The following is a 24471-nucleotide window of genomic DNA, read 5'->3' as shown; positions in this document are numbered from 1 at the left end:
CCACATGGGTAGCAAGGACCCAACTACTTGAATCATTTCCTGCTGCACATCCCAGGTGTGCAGTTCAGGAAGCTAGATCAGAAGCAGAGCAGGACTCAAACCATAGCACTCCAGATTGGATTTTGGCATCTCAAGCAACATCTCAACTGCTGTGCCAAATGTCTGCCCATTTTTTCACCTTCAATATTGAAAGATACTTTTTCTGGAATTAACACTAATTAGCACTTTCTTCTTGAATGATTTCTTCCTTCCTTCTGTGTCACACAGTTTCTGACAAGACATTGATTGCTCATCTTACTGCATTACTTCTACATGTTGTTTCCTCTTGCTATTTTGAATTTTCTGATTGACTTTTAATATTTTTCTGGGATTACTCTATATATAAATCTCTTTGTGTCTAGTTAGAATTCATTGAGCTTCTAGATATACAAATTCAGAATTTTCATCAAATCTGGAATTTTCAGAAATTATTTCCTTTCTGTTCTTGCACTAATGTTACCTCATTCTACCTTTTCTGATACTTACACTCTACATGTGTTGATGTACCTACAGGGCACCATAATTCTGTGAGGCTCTAGTTATTTTCTGTAATTCTTTCTTCTTTCTGATCATCAGTGGCCTTAGGTTTAAACTTTTACATTCACTGTCCAAAATAAGGTCAGTTCTGGGGGTGAGGCTACATTGGGGACTTTCTCTTTTTTTGACCTACTTTTGCCCTAGAACAAAATCTGCATTAGCAGCACTCCAAAACTGAGAGTGGTTATAAAGGTCTGCTTTTTCTGAAAACAAAACAAAATATCTAGCTATATTACCGTAGACCTTTGTTGGCTTAGGAACCTCTAATCATATCAGCTTGCCTCCTCTGACATGAAGCCATCATTCTAAAATTGAGGGAGGGCAAAGAGAACTTAGAGCCATATACCGAACTTTTTCACCTGGAACATGCGTCTGCCTTATGGCTAAGAGCTGCATGGTGAAAAGCTCCCAGTTTTTCCACTTGTGGAAAAAATAGAACTCTTTCCCACAGAGCTGGAAGAGGAGGGGTGCAGAGCAATGAGAAATTCTAGGGGTTACCACTCTCAAAGAGAAAAAAGTCCAACACTGAAAACTGAAAGAGAGAATCATGTGTTAGTTTTATTCATTAAAATGAAACAGCTGGGAAAGGAGGAAATGAAGGTAGAAATGTCATAGACTTGATTGTACCAATCTTAGTTGATTTGCCTGAGTATTTCCTGATTTTCTATATTCTCTCTCTATATATATATACATATAATATTATAAGTGTATGTATACATGTATATACAATTGTGTATATTTGTATATTATTTGTATAGATGCATGCATATGTATCTCTATATAATATATTGTATATGTATGTGTATTAGATTTAAAAAGCTGACATTCAAAGACAGGTAGACAGATGGAGGGTTTCCATGTGCCGGGACATTTGCCAGTTGACTACAATAGTGTATTCTGGTGTATTCTGGATCAGAGTCAAGAGTCAAAAACTGAACCTGTAATGTCTCCAACATGAGAAGTAGGGACCAAACTAGTTTAGCCATCACCTGCTGCTTCTTAGGTTATGCATCAACTAGAAGCTGAAAGCAGGAACAAAACTGGTGTGAATCTAGGCATTCTATTAGAGGATGTGGTTGTTCCAACCCATCATCCTAACTGCCAGGTCGATGCTCTCACCCCACGCATTTTACAAGGCCAGTTAGGAGGATAGTTGACAAGACTCGTTATCTCACCATTCTGGAAGTCTGAATTCTATCCTCATATCTTAGGTAATTTATATCAATAGTTTCCTAACTTGCCTCGATTTTCTCTCTTGGCCATCTTGACTAAGCAGCTGCAGTGCTCATGATAACTCACAATTCAGATTCAGTAACATTTTATCTAATCTTCCTAACAACCTCAAGACAGTACCTATTGATTCCACCATTAACTTTGCTATATCAACATGGTATGTTGTATTGCAATGAATGAATGACTTATTTGCAAAGAATGAAATGAGAAGTTTCAACATTTGGGCAATAATGTTTTAAGGATTTCATTAAGTGATTTTCCCATACATAACTTACTGCTTTAAACTTAAGAAATGTTTCCTGAGCTGTCAGTTGCATTTTTCTGAAATACTAGAAGTTTGATTTCCTTTTCACCATGAGTGACTTTCCTCCACCAGACTCCGATTATGGGATCACTTGATCCTTAGCTATGTTTCTCAGAATTTTAATTAGTATGTTTACTTTTGATATTTTACAGTCTCTTGTTTTGTAAGATGAATAGCTTCTGTTCTAGTCATTGTCGTATTATCTGAACCTAGTAACCAGATTCTTGCTTTACTAAAACCTGATAATCACTAGATGACCCGTAAATCCCAGTAATCTTTAAAATTCTATAAAACTGTTTCTCTAAGTTTGGGAACAAGGTAGAACAAGCTCCTTACATGTATTTCCAAAATAACACCGAGGATTCCCAAATTAAACATTGAGAAAACTAAGATCTCAAACATTTTTATGCAACTTGTGCTTAATCATATAAAGAAAAAAACTTTTGAACTACCATATGAGCTGTTGATTATGCAGAACCCAAATATCTGATGGTCTCTGAGAGCGCCTTTAAACTCTCCTCATAGCGCCTGGCATGGTGGCCTAGCGGCTAAAGTCCTTGCCCTGAACGCACCAGGATCCCATATGTGCACCAGTTCTAATCCCGGCAGCTCCACTTCCCATCCAGCTCCCTGCTTGTGGCCTGGGAAAGCAATTGAGGATGGCCCAAAGCCTTGGGACCCTGCACCAGCATGGGAGATCTGGAAGACGTTCCTGGCTCCTGGCTTCAGATTGGCACAGCACTGGCCATTGCAGTCACTTGGGGAGTGAATCGGACAGAAGATATTCCTCTCTGTCTCTCTTCTCTCTGTATATCTGCCTTTCCAATAAAAATAATCTAAAAAAATCTACTCATAGTAAAATCTGCTTTTGTGCCTGCATATTTTTAATGGCCTTCTCAGCTATAATTTGGGTAATTAAAATAGCATAAATGTCCTCTGCAAAAATGAATAATTGTTAAAGAACTTATAAACGTTTCCTGTACTGAGAGGAAGTATGTGTTATTGTGTCAAAGTTACAGCGTCAGCATAGAAATGAGGCACACAAAAGTTATGTCTGGTACACTGAATCACAACAGAAAGTTTCTCTTTTATTCTTTGTTATCATCTACCAATTGAAAATAGAGATTTTTTTCAGTTAACAAAGCAAGATTTATTTAAGAAAGTGAGAGAGTACGCTCTCCTGCCATGGTGACAGGAGGGGCTCTAAGAAAGGAAAAAGGGAAAACAGATTTTTAAAATTATTTTTTGCCGAATAAATTTTTGGAAAAAGCTTATCTAAGCAGTCTCTAATGCTCTCATCATTTCCTTTATTTACCTAGCCCACGATCTGAAGAAAAGCATGAACATTTTGCCTGAAAATTAGAATTGGTATTTTATTAGTTATTAATATTCATCCTCTTCTTAGCAATGGATTTAGAGAAAAATGACTTTTTTGCCGTGTGTTATATGATCATAAACCTTAGACGTGTTGATTCAGTACTGGCAGATAGATGAAGGAATTTACCTTAGACTATCTCTGCACTGTGCAATTATCTGCTTGTTTTTTTCACAATGGAGAGCTCTGCTGTTGCCATAACTGCAGCATGTATTTCCAATCAAGCAGCTTTCTATATTTTTAATGTGTTTAATCTCCAAGAAATAAATGTCACATATTAATTGTACCTTGATATTGGAGAGCAGTAATTGAGATAAATTAGCTATTTTTATTATCGAAACTGCATTAATATGACTCTATCAAGGCTTACATCTCTCTTGAATGCTTTGTTATCATTACTGTTGATAATGTGAAATTTGAAAACCCTATTTTCTGCTTGCTAATCTCTCTGTTATTTTACACTCCATTGTTTCAAATAATCTGCTTATATTAACCAGAGGAGCTCAAATTAACTGCGAGTATTAATACATGAAGCAAATACAACAAAGCTTCCTGCCTATGAGATAGGCTAAAAACTGGCTGGATTGGTTGATATTGAATTCATTTATTTTAAACTAAATCAGTATTTTCATTATTAAATTATATTCATATTATACCAAAAATAGATTAGTCACAAAACATGAAAGAAAAAAAATGCCATGTTCTTTTGAAGGAAACACAGCCTGCATACTAGGATCGTTATCCAAGTGACATGAGTTCATCCTACAGGTATTGCGAACTAGCTGTTTAGTATTTAAATTAATTCATGCAGACCAGAATGAGGTAGAATTTTTGCTCTAGGTGTTAGGATCTTACATGCCCTGTATTCAACTACATCAGTCAAAATCCCTAGTACTCTGCTATTTGAAATACTGCATTGCAGGCCTCTTATATCATTCTCCATTTTCCTAAGTAATGTGTTTCAACTGGTTGCTTTCTTGTAACTTCCCCCATCACTATGCTTGTGTGGCATTCATATGGATCAGGTATTGCTATTTTTAGCAGCATGGCATGGGAATATTTATTCCTGCCTTCTCATTTCAGTGCTCACACATCTTTGCTCATTGAACATCACTTCTAAATGTCCACCAAACGTTCTTTTTTCTTGTCCTTCATAACTTAATGAAGGCATCATTTGAGTATACTAAAAGGATTGATCTCTCACTTTTGGAAAAGAGCTGCCAAACTCTGGCTAAAAAAATATAATCAAACCCATGGAATGGGGCTTCCAGCAAGAAATCGGGAAAGAAGATAAGATGCAATTGTGATGATGCATCCAGCCTTTGCTTCCACTTTCTCTCATATATAGTATGTTGTTTGCTTGGCAGGAGCTTATATCTGCTGAGAACTATCAAGAAAAAATCAGGAGAATCAAAGTGCATATGCCTTACATTCTTGAACTACCAAACCAACACCAGCAATCTTTCTTCTCTGGATTTACTATTACTCAGAAAAAGGAAAATGCTGTCCTTCAGAATCCACTTTTTTCCTTTTGTTTCCATTTTTCTGGCACAAACATTGAACATGTTGCCCATTTAATCAAATGGAATACTTATTCTTACATTTCCTACTTAATTGGTTAGAGATTTTTCTACATTCAGACCTCTCTCACTCTCTTTTAGAATTTGTAGCCTCTCAAAAATTATTTATGTAGAAAAATTCCCTAAAGCACAATGGTCCAACATTTTCCTGTCTATTTGGTCAGTTGTACCTAGTAATTTTATGAGTAGATTCTGAGAAAGATCAGTGATATGGTTGCAATAATATACTTGAAATATAATACTGTATTTCACTATCATTGACAAGTTTTAATTTAATTACTTCTGTGAAAGAACTTGTTTTTAGTAATTAAATGGCTATAAAATGATCAAGAACCAAGGTCTTCAAGCTGTGAAAAGATGGTGTTATTTAACTCTTTCTATAATGGATACAGCTCATCCCAAATGAATGATCCCGTGAAGCGGTTATTGATCACATCTTTTCTCTATTTCTCTTTTGCCTTTTTGAGTTTGAAAAATCGTTTCAACTTTATAATGTCCTTTTATACTTTAAAATAGCTGAGCATTTTCATCATCCCATGGTTATCTTTTTTTTAGCTGACACTTCAGATCCCCAGTCATTTCTGAACTCACTTGAGTGATATGAGAATATGAGAAATTATTTCCAAACATGTTGACAGTGGAGAGTGTTAAAGCTAGGTAATAATATTGGAGCACTAGAGGATTTGAAATGAATCAATGCTTTGTTTTCAAATAGGACATCATTTCAGCATGATGCAGCAAAATGGAAATAATAAGACAATGTGATCTTCATTTAAAACATGATAGCATGGCTACAAAAATATAATAATTAAAACTATTCATTAAAATAAGTGAAATTATTAAATTCTTTTAAGTAGGCAAGTAGTGTTTATTAACATAAACTTACTTCTTGCCTGATGAATATAACTCCATATGGTAGACATCCCACAAAACCATAAACAGACATAGATATTAACCATTATAACTGAGAGAAGGTACAGGAAGTCAATGTAGCAAAAAAAAATGTGAAAGTACTTTGTGTTTTTCAGATATGAAAACGGAGTGACAGAGGAATAACGCCTACATACACCAAATGTTTAAAATAGATTTTCCATAAATATGTTAACCTCATATTAAGAGGAAATGCCTCCTAAGGAAAATCTCAACTTGACATAAGAATGACATTAAAAAATGTTGCAATACTAAGAAGAAGTAATAGTTTTTGCAGATCTCTTATGTTTGCCAAGTTATGACTTTGGATTAATGATCCCGACCTATCATCTATTTATAATCACAAAAGTTTTTTTGAAAATATGTTCAGAATCAGAAAACTAGACCTCTTCCACTTGTCTATCCACATATAAACTCATACACTATTTTTGTTTCCCTCTGGTTCAGCGCATTTATGAACTGTGAATTGTATAATTTTGCTGGCTAATGTAGAAACTCCAACTGTGAATATCTCTATTTCTTTTGCTACTGTATTCAGTCAGGAAACAGTGGTATCAGAGGCAATAATAATGATTATAATGTTGGGATGTAACTGTATTTCCTGAGATACTGTGCTACCTCAACTTTCCTTCCCCTCATGCTTCAGGGCCCCTTGATTTCCTCCTTATTTATCTTATTTTACGAATGAGTATTCATAGATATCCCCCTGAATATTTCCTGAACTCTAACACTCCTCTTGTTTCTACAGTCTCCCCGTAAAGCCTCAATCTCAGTTGAATCTATTAAACACCTGAAATGAAAGTGAGTGGGACTAATAATTGTTCTCACTTTACACCCTTGCTATGGACCTTTCCCTGTGCCCTCCATGTCGTCCAGCCAACACATTGAACACCTTTGTTTGTGGCCCTATTTTTCTTGACCACTGTTTCACACATTCGCTTGCACCTAATTTCTACCGTATGTCACAGTTGTTCCATGTGGATGGTAGAAACCCAATTCCTTAAGACATCACCCCTGACTCCTAAAATCTGCATTGGCAGAGAGCTAGAGTTTAGAGCCTGAGCCAGAACCAGAGCTAGAACTGATCAGGAAATAGCTCACTTTCTTGGATATGGGACATGGCTCTTTTAACCACTAAGTTTACACCTGTCCTTAGCCCTCTTTCGTCTTTAGTTCCGCTTAGTACTCCCTTCACCTACAGCAACATTCTAGACTCTCCTTTGCCATGAAACCTCTTGCAATCATTGTTGTAACTATCTCAGTTTTGTCTCCTTTTCTCTTTCACTCTCTCTCTCCCCCAATTATATAAAGTGAATAAATTTTATATATTTCTCTAAAACACACTATGTTGAGCTTGTCATTCATGACTTACCAAAACTGCTCTCTTCCTTTTTTTTTCAATTGAAAGACAGTGTTTAACCTAACAAGCAGTTCTTAGCTCTCTTTTAATGTGTTCTTATCAACAGCATTTGATAAACTGACCTCATATTCCTTGAATCAACTTTGTTCATGATTTACATTGCATTGTGAGGTATTTCTCTGATCTCCCTTGCAATAATTTTTGATATAGACCTCTACTTGATTGTCACTCTTCTGACCTCTTAATATTGATGTAACCTTTTTTCCATTAATGCATATTTTGTTGATTATATCAATGAGTTTCATGGTTTATATAAAATCCATATTTTGATAACTCAGTAGCTAAGTTCTCCACTCTTAATATGAACTTGTTTTTGACTTTCTACCTGATATATTCAATGGAATTTCTAGTTTCAAACATAATACGCCCTCTTGCTTTCTGCATTAAAAGAGCTTAATGTTTAACTTTCCTATCTGAGCTGGTGTGAACTCTGTCATTCCAATTGCTCTCTTTCTCTCATGTGCAAACTCAATTTAGTATCAAATCCTTTACATTGTACTTTCAGATTATATAAAAATAAACTCACTTCAAACCAGCCCCATTACCCTCACCCCTTGCCTAGGAGGATGGCAAGTCTATAGTCTATTAACTAACTCCTACATTGTTTGTTGCCTTCTTTCATTCAGTTTTCAACAAGGCAAACAATATATTTTTCAATGAAAGGATTGATGACATCATCTATTTACTCAAAACTTTCTAATAGCCCCCATTTTGGTCAGTGTAAAAACTAATGTCTTCCAATGACATACAAGGATCTAAAATATCTGCATGTGTTTCTTTTTTTTCAATCATGTTTGATTGTCTGACCTCTAACAACACATAGCCATGTTAGTGGTGCCTCATGCTCACATGAATGATGCCCCTTCAGGTTGTTGAGCAAATAACCTGTAAGATGATTTGTGGTTAATCTACTTCTTGGTATCATCTTTTGCTACTCTTTTTACTAACACTTTCCATATGAAGAGGCATTTTGACTCTTCTTCAACAATTCCAGGATTCTTTCAGTTCACAATAGTGTAAGTGCTGTCCTCTCTGCATTAAATGATACTTCCCAGATTATCCATATTCCTCAGTCCCTCATATTTAGATATCTTAATTCAAATATTATCTTAACCTCAAGACCCTTGACAGGCAATCTCTTTAATATTCCAGCCATGCTGTCTTATTTTTTTCTACAGATCTATTAACTATTTTTTTAATTTTATTTTTCATGATGTTTGCAAAGTTGATTAGGGTGGGAAATGTCAAGGATGAGGATAAAACAGATGTGACCATTATTTCCACATTTTCTTTTTCTTCTTCCTGTGTATGGTGGAAGGGGGATGATAAGAGAAGCCACACCCAGCCTCCCAGACATCTCAGAACCCAATAATTTGGAATGGCCAAATGTCATTTCAGGGCCCCCGGTGTGGAGTATGTTTTGAGGGTTCTGCTCAGGTTGTTTCAGTAGTTCTGAAATCCTTTCAGTCTCACAGATCTAAGGATGAGGAAATCCTTCCAAGGTCCATTGGCTGATGTAGTCCACCTTTGAGTTTCCACTTGCCCAGAAATGTGCTTTCAAGCTTCATTGGGGTAGTTGACCAATTTTTTCTGCCCTCCTTTCTCTGCTATGGTACCAGAGGTTTTCTACAGGCTCCAGTGGACTGTCAAATTCTCCATGTGCATCTGGGTATGTCGTCCACTGCTTCATCTAAGCCACTGAGGAGGCCCAGTTCCAGTACATGCACACCACAGATCCTATCACTCTCCCCAGGGTTGTAGTTCTGAGTCCAGAGGCTTATTTGGGAGGACCCTGAAAGAAATCTCATCTGAGATGATCCCAGACCTGACTCTTGTGTGTACCCGTCAGTATGGGTCCTGCTCATTCCATCACCCTCAGCAGTCCACTCACACATTAGTAGTTATAATTGCCAGGACAGATCTATCTCCAGCCACATCTCTTACAAAAACCAATGGGTGCTGCTATTCACTATTTTTAAATTACACAATTTTCTCACTTTTAAGTCTTTTGTGTAATTGTGGTCTTATATCACTATGGATAAACTCTATGAGGACAGGTTTTTTTTTTTTTTACCAATTATCTGTATAGCTGTATCTTAAACATCTATGCGGAAACTGGTACATCATGAGATATAATAATAAATGTGTAAGTTTGCATTAATAAGATAATTAATGAGTTAAAAGGTGTCACATATTTTGTTAGTGAAAACTTTTGTGTACACAAAGTTCACAGTATGAAAGTTTTATTCTCAAATGGTACATTATGCACAAAATGAGTGAAGACTGGCATAGTTTCTGTTTCCTTTAAGCAGTTAAGTACCTAAAGGTCAGGAATATCAAAGGGATATGTTACAATTGCCCAAAATAGCTCTACTTAGAAGGTTAGGACAGTTCAACACTTGGAGGCAATACCATTGCTGTACTACTTCTTTCTTCAAAGAAAAATCCATGTGTAATACAGAGCTCCCCAGAGATTTGTCATTGTTCACTAGGCTGCAGTTCAAAAAGCATCAAGGCTGACCCAACCAATTTCCAGGGTCAAATAGTCATTGCTTTTATCACTTATGAAAACAGAAGACAATTTAAGTCCCAAATAACAGTAGAAAATCAATGATTCTAGGATCCTTTACAAAATTGACAATATTATCCAAGTTCTTATTAGAAGAAAAAAAAACGGATAATGAGATCTAGTCTCTTTGTCACCAGTATCACTTCCTAGAAGTTGTGTATTTGGAAGGACAAATCAATACTTAACTTTCAAAAGGATACTGCTTCGTGAGTTTTCACTTTGCTGTAAGTGCATTTGTTGATGCATTTCATTTACATTCCTTTTATATTGATTTATTAAATTTCTTATATGTGTAATACCATTTGTCAATTTTTCCCTTAAATATGTATATAAAATATTAGCAATGATACAGATACTCTGCCCAATATGAAGACATAAGATCATCCCAGATATATTATAGGCTGGTTTCCAAACCTCTTGGAATGTAATGACAGAGTCATAATAGTAGAAAAAAAGTCATTTATTTGGCTCTTCTCCCAGTTCTGTATAGGGATCTTCATGCACACTCCCACACGTCAATGAGCACAGTCCTCCTCATTCCGTTTTTCTTTCTTTATCCCATTGTTAATAGCAGATCACAATACAGCTTTTAGATGATAGCTTCACTCACTTTCTCTTTTCTCCTCTCTTCATCATTTTTGAATTTTATGTGATTCTTTTTTGCTTCCCAAGACACCTACAGGTCTCCCTGGAACTTAGTAGGTCATGGCTTCCTCACTGAGGAGTACTGAAGCATTATGCCACCAAGATACCATGGTCATCAAAATCAATACATTGGAGCAAAGATTTTTTTCCCAAAAAAGTCATATCACTTTATTTGATACTATAGACACTCTGAGCGGCACCAATCGATGGTTCAAAAAAGTTGAATCCTTTTCAAACAGAACAGATACCCAGGTTGTGTGACTGACTGGGAGGGATTTAGGGAATGAATCAATGGATGAGAAATCTGTCTTTGCTTCTCACATAAAACAAATAAAATGTTAAATATGTAATAAAGGATTTTAACTTATACTCAAAGGAAAATGTATCCCAGGTACTCATTTTATTCAAAATAATCATTGTTTTAGTTTATTTCTTCCAATGGTTTATGTCTTGTCTGGAATCCTTTCAATTCTGAAACCATTGCCAACTAAATGTTTAAAAATTAGAAATAACTGCTATATTTAAGAGAAATTCAAATGCTTTTAAGTCCAAACTCAAGAATTTAAGATGTAATTAACTGATTGATGAGTTGTACTGGTATTTCTATTATTGAAGTTTCACTAAAAATCCAGGCCTATAACCACAACAGTATCCAGCCAAACAATCATGTTTTAATTAACCAGTTAGGGTTTTTTTTGTTTTGTTTTGTTTTGTTTTGTTTTGTTTTGATTTTGAGAAATGTTGCAAAGTTTTTAGTAATCTTTCCTCTACAATGAGAACCAGTAGAGATCTCAACTGAACATCTTAAATCTTTTATACTCATTAGAAAGGGCAAAGAGGAGCTCTGTCAATCATATATCTCTGAGCTAGAAAGAGAAACTTCCTTAAGTTATTTTAAACAAGATAAATTTTATCCAGTGACTTTAGTGTTTCCAAAAACTTTGGAAGGGCTGATGGAGCAGATTCTAGGATGTCTTCCCATGTGGTTTCACAGACCCAATTCTAATCCCTAGGGAAGCTACCATTTCTGGCACTGTCATTGTAGCCCTGACAGAATTAGCATGCTTCCAATGTTGCCCTGAAAATGGGTATCAAATGCTGCAGAAATATAATCTTTTGTTTTTAAGATCAGACATGCTAGCAACAGGAGATGAAAGCCACCAAAATTTAAGTTAGGTTTTCCTATAGCCTTACCAATTTGTTCTGGGTATTTCTAATTGACTCAATCTTGTTTGTTTTAAAAATAACTACATGGGAGTTTGAAAATGTACCTTTTTTGTTTGGCTTTTAATACGCCCAAGTTAAAAGAAAAAAGAAAAAACAATTAGTTCAATAGGATTTCCAGTTCAGAAATATATTAAAATCAATTTCCTTTTCAAAGCAAAGTACTTTTCGTGATTAACCAAGGGGAAGTGCAAAGGAGAAAAAGCAAAAGATATGCCTATGACTTCTATGGAATTAAGTATAATTCGAATTCAAACACATTTGAACACATGAACACGTTTTCTCCAATCCTCGGTATTGTCACTGTATTATGTTTAGTGCCTCTCATGTTACTTTTTATGAGGTTCACATTACATACACATATAAAAGCATTCGTGAATCTCAGGTACTAACAAGTTACAAGTGGATACAATTGGAGAGGATTAAAGAAACATGAAATTAATTCTTCTCAGTTGCTATTATTGCTATATTAAATACAAAATGTTAGAATAAATATATTAAGCATATCTTTTACTTTTTAAAATTTTATTTTTTTTCAGTTGTCTCTAAATCACCACACTATTGCTTCCCTTAAACTGATAGAGATTTAATGGAAGTTTAAAACTTAGATGAAGTCAAACTGCCCTTTATATATTCGTAATGGCATTAATTAAATATCATAGAACTTCTCTTATATAAACACGTTCCTTCTAGTAGGTAATAGAAGTCACGTTTAAATTTCTTTGTTTATCCTGTCACATATATACTTTATGTGTTTCAAATAGTTCTTGTATTTGATTTTAAAAGCCTTTTGAATTTTGTAACTTCTGTCATCTTTGCACAGGATATGTAGCTCATGTTTTAAATTGGTAAAGTCTCGATAAAGTGGGTTTTAACCTCTGTACAGTAAAGATTGAAACTTCCTATCCAGTAATGCCCTTGGTGATAATAATAATAAAAAGTGTTGTCACTTTATGTGGTCATTTAGACTGAAAATTGTAAATTTGTAATTATCCTGTGTGATTTACTATTGTGATTGAACTCTAGTAGTCAGTCTGATAAGATAACCTTATGAACAATATAACACTGAGCCTCTCAAAATCAATAAATATCATAAAATTATTTTACTGTCCCTTCTTTCCTGCTCACCAAATCAATTGTTTTTTACCTTCTGTATTTTTATGAAAGTTCTACAATTCATTTTGCTACCTGACAGAATTGAAGTGTGTTTTTATATGTTTGTTTAAAGAGATATCATTGATATTTCAATTCCCTTTACTGATTTTTGTTTTTTAATTCTAGAACACTTACATATTTTCCAGCATTGTGGTCCTCAACTTGAAAATGAAAATTATACAGTGATAGAAAATGAAGACTATCAAAATGATTAGGAAAGACTATGAGAACTGCTGATTTTCTTATTGGAGCATAGAATGAGATTTATATAACATTAATATAAACACTTTATAGAGCAATAAGAAAATGACATACATTTCCCTCTGAAAATCAGGAATATTTCCTAGGCATTCGTATGGACTGTCTACCGGACAGAGGAATTTGAAAATCTTAATCCTAGATTTTTGTTCTGAGGCGGGATCCCATATCTGACATAGACACATCTCTCAGTCTTGTTTCCACACGATTACCCATCCTGAGAACACTTTGAACCATCCCTTGGTGGTATAAAGCAAACCAGACAGAATTAACTCTTTCTAACACCTGTTTTCTAGTGATATCTCAGGGTAACAGCAGTAGTATCCTGTTCCAACCAATTTTGTTTCTAAACTTTTCCAACTTTGCCTTCTATTGACAATATAAACTGTTGTGAAGAAGTGCTTTTCTTCAATGCACCAAGAAATGAATTTTCCCTAGTGCCAAGCAAAAAACTTCAGCTCATTTTACAGAACTGATTTCATAATTCAGCCCTTATACAGAGTTATTTATTGTAATGGATGTTAGAAAACACATTGCTGTGATGAAAGAGAGGTGAATTTTGCTGCACGGTAATAGTCATTCCAGGAATGGAAGAATGATGGAGGCTTGTGAAATATCTAGGGCCCATCTTTTGAGTGGAGTGTGGCATATGGCTTAAGCATTGTGGATATGTGATCCATTCAGTGCTTGCTTATTACACTGGACTGATTTCTTTCCGTATGCTGTATACCAGGCAACAGAAAATAAACACGGCAATCGTCAAGTTAACACTTTTGTGGTCCATGTATTGATTCAGTTAGCTTTCATATATGGCTGTAAACTATCATTTATAATTCCAGTTGATGAGATTCTGTCCTACAAGATTCTGTCCTTTGTAAAGCAGATAAGCCTTTAAAGGGAGAAATATAAAAAAGCAGAAGTTAGAACACCAAAATTCAATTTCATGTAACAAACAATGCAATACCATTCTTTGACAAGTTTTCTCATATTCTTGTTATAAATTTATATATGCTTTTGTGGATAACTGCTTTTTCTAAGGTGAGCTTCTAGTTGTAAAGCAATTTTTGTTTTGTAAAAAAAAAATCCTAAAATGAGTTTTTAAATTTCAAATGAGAAACTTAGCCATTACCTTTCTCTTACCTAGCCTCTTGCAGGTCATTAATTACCTGTCCTTCAATGTGCCCATCAGTAGTGTTGTTTTTTATCCATATTTGCCTACTTAGTGCCAAACAAGTAGTTCCCTAAGTACATATTCAATTCATCCTCCCCTCACAATTCATCCTGGTGTGTCATTACTGCATCCTTCGTTCAAAACACAGCAGATCACAATGGGCTCGGTGTGATAGCGTAATGGTTAAGGTCCATGCCTTGCACGCCCGGGATCCCATATGGGTGCCGGTTCTGATCCCAGCAGCTCCACTTCCCATCCAGCTCCCTGCTTGTGGCCTGGGAAAGCAGTCCAGGACAGCCCAAAGCCTTGGGACCCTGCACCTGCGTGGGAGACCCGGAAGAAGCTCCCAGCTTCGGACTGGCTCAGCTCCAGCCGCTGCGACCACTTGGGGAATGAATCATGGAACTGAAAATCTTCCTCTCTGTCTCTCCTCTCTTTGCAATAAAATAACTCTTAAGAAAAAAAAAAGCAGATTGCAACCTTCCATGTGCATAAGCTTCTCTATCTACACTATTCTCTTAGAATGGGTACCAAATAGTTCACTTTAACTGTATCATTCATCACTAAATGCTTATACTAACTTTTTTAGTTTTCTGGAATGTACAAATGCACACACGCGTGCACACACACATATATAAAACTATATATATATATACATATTATACACATATATATAGTTTTCCATCTTCAAATATGGACAGTTGCTCAACTGGTAACTTTCCTTCTCCTGCTACTTATCTCAAGCCAAGTTCATTTTCACTCTTCATTTGAAACATTCTGTGTTCAAATTCAAAATTCATCTTAGCCACACACCACATGCTCAAAGTAATTCCTGTGTCAATTATATCCTCCAGGCTGTGTAGGACTATAAACTGTTGAGATTATAGACTCTGTGTTGCTCATTGACTGCCTAGTGTAGTGTTCAGTGTGTAGTAAATAGATTCTTGCAAAAACTATTTTAATTGAATGAAAACATCATGGTGTTGTTCTGACTTCTTTCAGGAACATGGAATACCAATCAACATGGGCTATGCTGTGGCACCCCATCACTCAGGGGTCTACCCAGTTCACATTCAGCTCTATGCAGCTTGGAAGAAGGTCTGGGGTATTCAGGTCACCAGCACTGAAGAGTATCCACATTTGAAACCTGCACGGTACAGGAAGGGTTTCATTCACAACAGCATCATGGTGAGCACATTCTGCTGTTAGGTGGAGAAGGTTCATCAAATCCACACCAGAAATGAAAACAGGTGGCCAATATCTCTAAGGTTGTACCTCCAGACTTTTAGAGGAGTATTACAAATTTCTACCATATTGTGGTGATGACTGATCATACTTACTATTTTTCCTAAGCCATGCAATGGCTTTGGGGATTTCAAGGCAAAAGAGAACTAATGGGAATGAATTTTGTACAGAGCATTCTTTGTAGTTATAGGATTGAGATTTTTGTCTCAGTAGTGTATTATTCTCCCAAGGAATTTCATGGTGTCCATTTCTCTTGTGGATAGAAATGAAGATGTGTAGAGTGGAGTTCCATGGCTCAAAAAAATACCACTCAAATCACCGTATCAGTAACAGACCGAATAGGGCAAACAGAATCTCCGAGCTAAATGCATCCACTTGTTTATTTTGACTTTCAGATCTCCAAAAGCATCTTAGGATACTGTTCGTTTCCATTCCCTCTCTCTTGTGTACTCCAAAAAGAGAGGTATATATTTTTTTACAGATGCATTAACTGATAGTAATATAATCATAGTTTATCAGTTCATATTAATAAGAATACACATATTTTGAAATTGAAGTGAAAGTATACAGTTTTCGTGTTATTAATTCCATACAGTTTTCATGTTATTAATTCCATAGATAATGAAATGAACATTTTCCTATAGCTTTTATTGCATGCATTCATTTACCTTAAATTTAATGCAAATTATCATGAGAATCTTTCTAGACTTACGATAGAATTAATGGCAAACTATGCCAGCAACAATCATTGCATAATTTCACTACTGCTATGATACAGGTTAAATTCAGTGTGTTGATAAACAAATGTAAAGGGAGGTGATTAAAAGCTCACTGCTTTGAATTCAGTGCAAGTTTGGATCTCAGAAGTCCAGAAAGTAAAAAGACTAACACCATGGGCAATGGTACGCTGAAGAAGTTCCATTTTAATCAAATCAACCCAAAGAAGGCTTTTAAAAAACATAACTGAGCTAGTGGATTATAGAAGTGAATGGAAATTATTCAGCTTTCATGTAAAATAGCTTTAATTTGGCAACTCACTGTATATTTACATGATTCTCTTGATTAGAACAAGATACTGGCCATAGCAATCGAGAAACTTCAATAGGAAATGGTAATTTTCAAACACAAGTTGTAAGATAATGGTCGGGTTTTTAGTTTAAATCAGAACATGTTTTCCTTTGTCTCAGGTCCTCCCTCGACAGACATGTGGGTTGTTCACTCACACTATTTTCTACAAAGAGTATCCAGGAGGACCTCAAGAACTGGATAAAAGTATCAGAGGAGGAGAACTTTTTCTGACAATCCTCTTAAACCCAGTATGTATTCTACTTATACATCTTACAATAAATACGAATGTTTTCAATTATGCGTTCATTTTTTGAACCAAGTCATCTTACTTTCCCTTTTCAAAGTGTCTCCTTACTGATAGCGGATTCAAACTGACATATGCAATCCTTTTTTGATAAAACTCAACTTTTTGGGTATTGAATTCTTTGCTATATATGGTTAGAAGACTGTGATTTTACATGGTAACGTGGCTCATGAAAAATTACTTCTAGCAGAAAAAGATATGTCGTTCAGTTTTTGTTTTATTTTCCAAGCTGGTTCTTTTTCATCTCAGGTTTATTAATGAATAACTTGCAAATTAATATTTCATGTATCTTGATATACACAGTGATAATGATTAGATGAAGAAGTTTGCCATATTTATTGTTTCAAATCATTTTTATTGTTTGTAGTGGGGATTTATCATCTGTTCTCTTGGTAATTTTCAAGTACACACGTAGTATAAACTATAGTTACTCCACTTTCCTTTGCAACATGCCTCCAGAGTTGCTTCATACAATCACTCTATCATTTCTCGCTAGTCTCTACAAAACACCATTCTATATTCTATCATGCAACTATGATCTCAAATTTTTAGAATTCCCATATGAGTAAAATCAATGAAGTTATGAAGTATTTCCTTTTCCCCAATGCATAGGTTTTCTCTTTCCTCTGTTGATTGCTTCCTTTTTATCCAGAAGAGTTTCAGTTTGATGCAGATTCACTTATCTATGCATGCTGTTTGTATCTTATATCTTACAAAAACATCAATAATATTTTTATATCTCTTTCCTGATAACAATTGGATTACTGCAGGTCTCAAGTTCTAGCTTCCATTTTTTTCCAACATGTGGATATCCAGTTTTCAATAGCATGTATTGAAAATACTTTTTCCCCATGTTGTGTTGATGTAACATTTGCCAAATTTAATGGACCGGACATGAATGAATTCATTTCCAGGTTGTCATTTCTATTCTGTTGTTCTCTCAGCCACTTTTATGAGAGTCATGTTCTTTTAATTACCTAACATTCAATACATTTGAAAAAAGATAGTATGATTCCTCAGATTTGTTCTTCTGGCATAATTTTGCTCTATTTCTCTAAGATCATTTGTGACTTCACAAAAATTTTAGGGTTATTCTTGTATTTTCTCAAAACTATCATTAAATAATTAATAGGGCTCATATTATACTGTCAATTTCTTTGAGTAGAATAGATATTTTAACTAAGATTAATTCTTCTAACTCATAAACATGTCCTTGTATTTAATTTATTTTTCCTCTGTAATTTATTATATTAGTATCTTATAGTTTTAATCCACAAGTCTTTTAAATACATGAAACAATATATTAGTGCTTATGATATATATGCTATACATGTATACATACATTTATGTATGCATGTCTTCATTTCCTTCTCTTGTTTTTTCTTGTGTGGATAGCTAGTGAGTTCCTGGAAATGCTATTGAACTGAGCTTTATGTGTCAAATTTGTATACTACAACCTTAATAATTCATTTGTTCTTTTCAATATGATTTTCTTGGTAGAGTTTTTATAATTTTCTATATATAAAATCTCATTTGCAAACAGGGACAATTTAGCTTTTTGCTTTCAAATTTGGAAATTTTTTATTTATTTTGGTTGCAAAATTGCTCTGGCCAGGATTTATAATACTGTATTTAGTATAGGAAATCTTATCTATGGTCTTAGAAGAAATACTTCAACTTTTAGCCATTAAGAATCGTATGAGCATGGGTCTCAGGATGTGGCATCTCATGCCGGGATCCCAGACGCCAGCCACCACGTGCACATGGTGAGCTGTCCCTGGGCCTGCCTGGGCTCCTGGGGCTGCTCCCTTTGGGGTGAGCACACTGAGGGGGGAGGTCTCCATGACTACTCAGGTCCAGGGCCCACCCAGCGCCCTCATTGAGCAGTGAATGGGATTGGGGAGGGGCGCGACCTTGGGTCTGGAAGTTTAAACTTCCAGCAGCCTCCCAGCTGCTGTTGGGTCTCAGGATGGGGCATCTCATGCCTGGATCCCAGACGCCAGCCACCACGTGCACGTGATGAGCTGTCCCTGGGCCTGCCTCGGCTCCAGGGTCTGCTCCCTTCGGGGTGAGTACACGGAGGGGGTGGTCTCCGTGACTGGGCAGATCCGGGGCCCACCCGCCACCCTCATTGGGTGGTGAATGGGATTGGTGAGCTGTCCCTGGGCGGCCAGTGTGCCATTTGGTGCCAGGCTCCGCCTGCTGGCTGCCTGGCCTGGACATCTGGGGTTTTGGTTCTTTGAATCGCTGCCTAGATAGCTCCAGGTTGAACCCACTATGCTTCTCGGATGTGAATCAATCCTAAAGACAGCAACTCTTCCTTTGTAGAACCTGTAATCACTGAACAATGCTGACTACCAAATAACAGTCCATGCAAAAGCTATGGCTTGGGGCTTGTCCATCAGAATCATATCCTGTTACCTGACATTATGATGGATCAGGAGAAGGGTCACATTAAGCAGGGTCATTATATTACTAGCATTCAAGAACCATATCAGGAGGTAGATTCTGTGGGGGATGTGTCGGCCAAACCCTGTGGAAAATCTAGCCCCACTGGTTAGCTCAAAAGTTGGGGTGGTGATGGACTAAGCTAGGTGTGACCAAGGAGCCTGTCATCAGTCACAGGTAAAGGAACCCGCAACAGTCTGGACTGGTCAAGGCAGCAGCACCCAAATGTGCATCCTGAATAGGGTGTGGAGTGGGCTGGGCTCCAACATTCACCAGCTCATACAAGGCCAAATGGAAGGTCAGACTTTGCCGGGCACTGGCCTAAACCCAAGGGCATGTATGAGAACTGGGTCAGGGAGTAGATTAAGTAGAGGAACTTGGGAAACTCCCTTGGTGAGTCATATCTCCTGCTGGTGAACATGTGGTCCAGACCTGGGGGTTGGGTGAGCTGGGCAAAGTAGCTCCAACAGCTGGCTAATGTGTCAATTGGTGATGAAACAGGGTGGACCGGGCAGGACTGAGCAAACCTTAGCCCACAAGCAAAACTAGAGACCAGGATGGAGCACAAGTCATACCTGGCTAGGCTCTTGCACCTACTGGTCTGCGTGAGCCAGGGACGCTAAGCCACAGTGTCTAAGGCAGAGGTTGGGACAGGTGAGGAGCTGAGCTAAGCTGAGTCAGAGCAACCACTGGCATGAGCATGATCTATGGCTGGCAACAGGCCCGGTTGGGGAGCTCAGGGGACAACCGCTGCTGGGTTAAAATTCCCACCAAGGGGCATGTGAGCCGCAACTGAGGCTGCATTCTGATCTGGAAACAGTTGTAGTCTCCCTTGGCACAAGTGTGGACTGGGATTGGATGCACCGAGCCAGGCCAGACTCCAACACCCTCTGGTGTGCTGGAGGACCAGGGTAGATGTGGAATGGGCTAGGCAAGGTCTCAACCCAAACTGAGCCATGTGTGAGCCGTATGTGGGTATGGACGAGCCATGGCAGGGCTGAAACATCCAACAGCAAGGACTAGTTTGGGTTGAAGGCCAGTCAGGAAAAGCCACTGTTCCTGCTAGGACAGGAGGTGAACTGAGAAAGGCTGGCTCATGGGTCCACTGGTATGCACAAAATCTGGCATTGGGAGGGGTTCTGATGGAGGAACCTGGGCAACTCCTCTGGCAGGATACAGACCCGGCAGGTAAGCGCAAGAAACATGATAGTAAACAGCCCAGAACAGGCCATGGAAAGCTTCCCACTGGCATACATTTGGCATGGGTCAGGGGCGGACCAGGCTGAATCAGTTCCCATCATCCACTGGCAAATCCAAGCACCAGAATAGTGTGGGTTGAGCCGAGTTAGGTCGCAACAAAAATTAGTGCACAATACAGAATGCCAAGGTGAGGTTGCCTGTACTGGATGTGACTGCAGCACCCAACAAGCATGTGTGAGAACCAGGAATGGAGTGGGCGGGGCCAGCAGGGAGAATATGTTCAGGAGCATTTCTTCAATATTTAGTTGCTTGATGGCTTTTATCTTAAATGAATGATGGATTTTGTCAAATTCACACTGCCTTTAAATGAACATGTGTATTATGTATATCATATATATTGATTCATATATCCATGTTGAAGCATATTAACATCTGCAGGATAAGTCTTACTTGATCGTAAGGATAATCATTTTCCCGTATTTTTGAATTTCACTTGCCAATATTTTGTTGAGGATTTTTGCATGTATATTCACAAGAAATATTGGCCTTTATTTTCAAGTTATAGTCTTTGATTTTAACATTGTTATCATGGCAATGCTGGTCTTTTAAATACAATGAAAATAACAATTTCTCATCAATTTTTGGGAGGTTCAGAAATATTGACCCTAATTCTTACTTAAATTATTCATAGAATCAACTATTATTGACATTTTAGTGCTTGGTTTTATTTGGAGATTCTGTTTGAATTTATTCATATTTTCTATTTTTGTGAAATATTCATTATTGGTAAGATTTATGTTTATAGGAATTTAGGTTGTACTTCTAGGTTATCTAATTTATTATTGTCTAGCTGATGCATGTTGTCCTTATTATCACTGACATATCTTTTTTTACAGAGAGAATTTCTGTTAATTTCCATGTGTTGCTTGTTTTTAAGTTGTTTTTATTTTTCACTTGAAAGGCAGAGGAACACACAGAAATACAGAAACATAGACACATAGAGATCCCTCATCCACTGGCTTTCTGTGGATGTAAGTAGGACAAACTTAAACAGGGTCACAGAACACAGTCTGGGTCTCCAACAAAGAACCCACGTGCTTAAGCTATCACCTGCTCCATCTCATGGCTCACAGTAACATGAAGCAAGCATCATGAGTGGGGCTGGAATTAGAACCCAGACATAGCAATGTAACGTACAGGTTCTCAAAATCTCCTTAAGCACTACTTCAGACAACTACCATACCATCTCCTTTGTTTTCTTTTTCTCTCTATTGTAACACCCCTCTTTTTTCCCTTAATTCAGTGGTCTTGATTTTTTTATCGCATTTAAAATTGCTAAATTTTATTTCTCTCTTCAAGCAATCAGTTCTTAATTTAGTGTATCATTCATTTCTTTTTTCATGATTTGTTTATTTTTACTTGAAAGTCAGAGTTACATGGAAAAAGGGAGAGAGACAGATCTTCCATGTGCTGGTTTATACCCAAATGACTTCAGTGGCCAGAGTTGAGCCAACCTGAAGCTGGGATCCAGGAGTTACTTCTGGATCTGCCACATAGGTGCAGGGGCCCAAGGATTTGGGTCACCCTCCCCATCATCCCCAAATTATAAACAGGGAGCCATATCAGAAATGAAACAGCAAGAACTAGAATTGTTGCCCATATAGGATGCCAGTATCGTGGACACAGGATTATCCTGTTTTATCACTATGCTTGCCCCTTTTCTGTTGATTTTTTTTAGTTTGAATGCCACATTGCAATGTTTAATTTTTCTTTTTTCTGAATTTGGACTTAGTTTGTTCTTCTTTTGTGCTTCTTTGAGGCATAAAAGTAGGTTGAGTAGTATTTAAGAGGTTTCCTTCTTCTTAATGGAAACTTAGTGCTATAATTTTTTCAGAACTGTTTCTCAAGACCGGTTAATAAAAATGAGCCATTCTATATGGAAATTAGATATTATGTCCATGATATTTGATATCATCATAATCTGGCTTCTATTGTAGTATACTCAATATGCAATTTTCTAGACAAAAATTAACATTCATAATTTCAGCAATGGTATGTGTTTTTTCCATAAATTGGGATTTCTTCTGGCAAAAGCGGCCAATAGATACAGCTACACCAGTCTGTAAATATAATCAAAGAGCAAAACTGCATCAAAATTAATAGACATGCAATATCTTAACATATTTGAGTAATCTGTGCTAATTCTTAACTATCTCCTGCCTCTTTTTGAATAAAAAGAAATTTAGCAAGTTTTCCCTTATGTGTAATTTTATTTTTCAAAGCATGTAATTTTATTTCTTGTTACAAACATACATATAAAGATGTAACAATATGATAGTTGGTTAGCGTTAGTTATTATTGAAGTAATTTCCACTTCTTAAATTTCCAACCAAAATGAATCCATATATGAGATAATAGAAAATCATAACCTCATTTATGTTCCAGCAAACACAAAATAGGAAACAATAAAAACTCTGCTATGTCCACATTATTCAATGTAAAAAGTTTTTATACTCAGAAAAACTAGATGCTTTAAGTTATGCTGTAGTGAAATTGTCTCTTCTGCTAAGTTGCAGGTATATTAAAATGGATTGTTTTAGATTACGTACACACAAGATGAATTCTATATGATGGAATATATATAAGTATATATATGTTGCATAGCATTAAAATGAACATGTATAAACTGAATTGAAGGAAAATGCTTTATAAGAGTATGAGCAACTAAAATGCTTCACTTTCAAACTGTGTGTTTACTGGAGATAAAACTACTAAATAATATTTTGTGTGCTTCAAAGGCATTCGCACATTTTATTCTGTATATATTTCAAATATGATATATTTTCCATGTATTTCAAAGATGCAAATAACATCCTAAAAAGATTTTTTAATTGAGACATACAAATGAATGTCAGTAAAAGCAAATATGGAAACCTCTCTGTTTACCCCTTCTCTCAAATTTGAGATTAGTTCTACAGATGGATAAGTAGCAAATACCAAGTGCATTAAAAAGGTTTCTGTTGGTCAATAGGACTGATAGGATGTGTACTCCTACGTGACATTAAGTGTAAATGAGTGTAATGCTGATGATGACATTGATAACTAGTTAAATGATTAGTTAAATATATAATCTGGATGATTATGCTTTTTTGTGATTTTTTTGAGGAAAGGAACAAAAGGAAATCAAAAGAAGCATTGCGTGTGTGTGTTGGCATTTGTGTGTATTGCATGTACGTGGGGGTATTTTCAAAAGTTCAATGAAAAATGGAATTATATGTGCTGCGAGAAAGTGAGGGAGAGAAAGAGAGAGAGGGGAGGGACAGAGTGAGATTTGTATTTTAAGGAACTTGCTTGTTCATACAATTTTGGAACCTGATAAATTCCAAAATCTTGTTTACATAAATCAAACCTGGGAACCTGGCTTGCTGATCGTGCAATTCTAGTCTGACGTCAGCACCTGGGAACATAGAAAACTGATTATTTATTTCCAATATAAACACCTGCAAGCTCAAGACTCAGTATGAGCCAGCAGTTCACTTAAAATTCAAAGGCAAAAAAAAAAAAAAAAAAAAAAAATCCAGCATAAAAAGGCAGGCAGGGGCCCAGCGGCGTGGCCTAGCGGCTAAAGTCCTCGCCTTGAAAGCCCGGGATCCCATATGGACGCCGGTTCTAATCCCGGCAGCTCCACTTCCCATCCAGCTCCCTGCTTGTGGCCTGGGAAAGCAGTTGAGGACGGCCCAAGGCTTTGGGACCCTGCACCCGTGTG

At 36.6% G+C, this 24471-nt stretch overlaps 1 protein-coding gene across 1 annotated transcript in view; it reads left to right on the top strand.

The window, feature by feature from the left end:
* The window catches only part of NDST4 (N-deacetylase and N-sulfotransferase 4), a 290180-nt gene that overhangs the window by 185228 nt on the left and 80481 nt on the right, over positions 1–24471 (top strand). The window contains exons 5-6 of the mRNA XM_004594507.4: positions 15443–15628; positions 16873–17001. Of these exons, the coding sequence (XP_004594564.2) occupies positions 15443–15628; positions 16873–17001 (315 nt within the window). The remainder of the gene's footprint in view (positions 1–15442; positions 15629–16872; positions 17002–24471) is intronic.

This window comes from Ochotona princeps, chromosome 7, assembly GCF_030435755.1.
Source record: "Ochotona princeps isolate mOchPri1 chromosome 7, mOchPri1.hap1, whole genome shotgun sequence".
Taxonomy (NCBI): domain Eukaryota; kingdom Metazoa; phylum Chordata; class Mammalia; order Lagomorpha; family Ochotonidae; genus Ochotona; species Ochotona princeps.
Note: the sequence above shows the minus strand (reverse complement) of the source record. Positions and strands in the feature narration are given on the sequence as shown.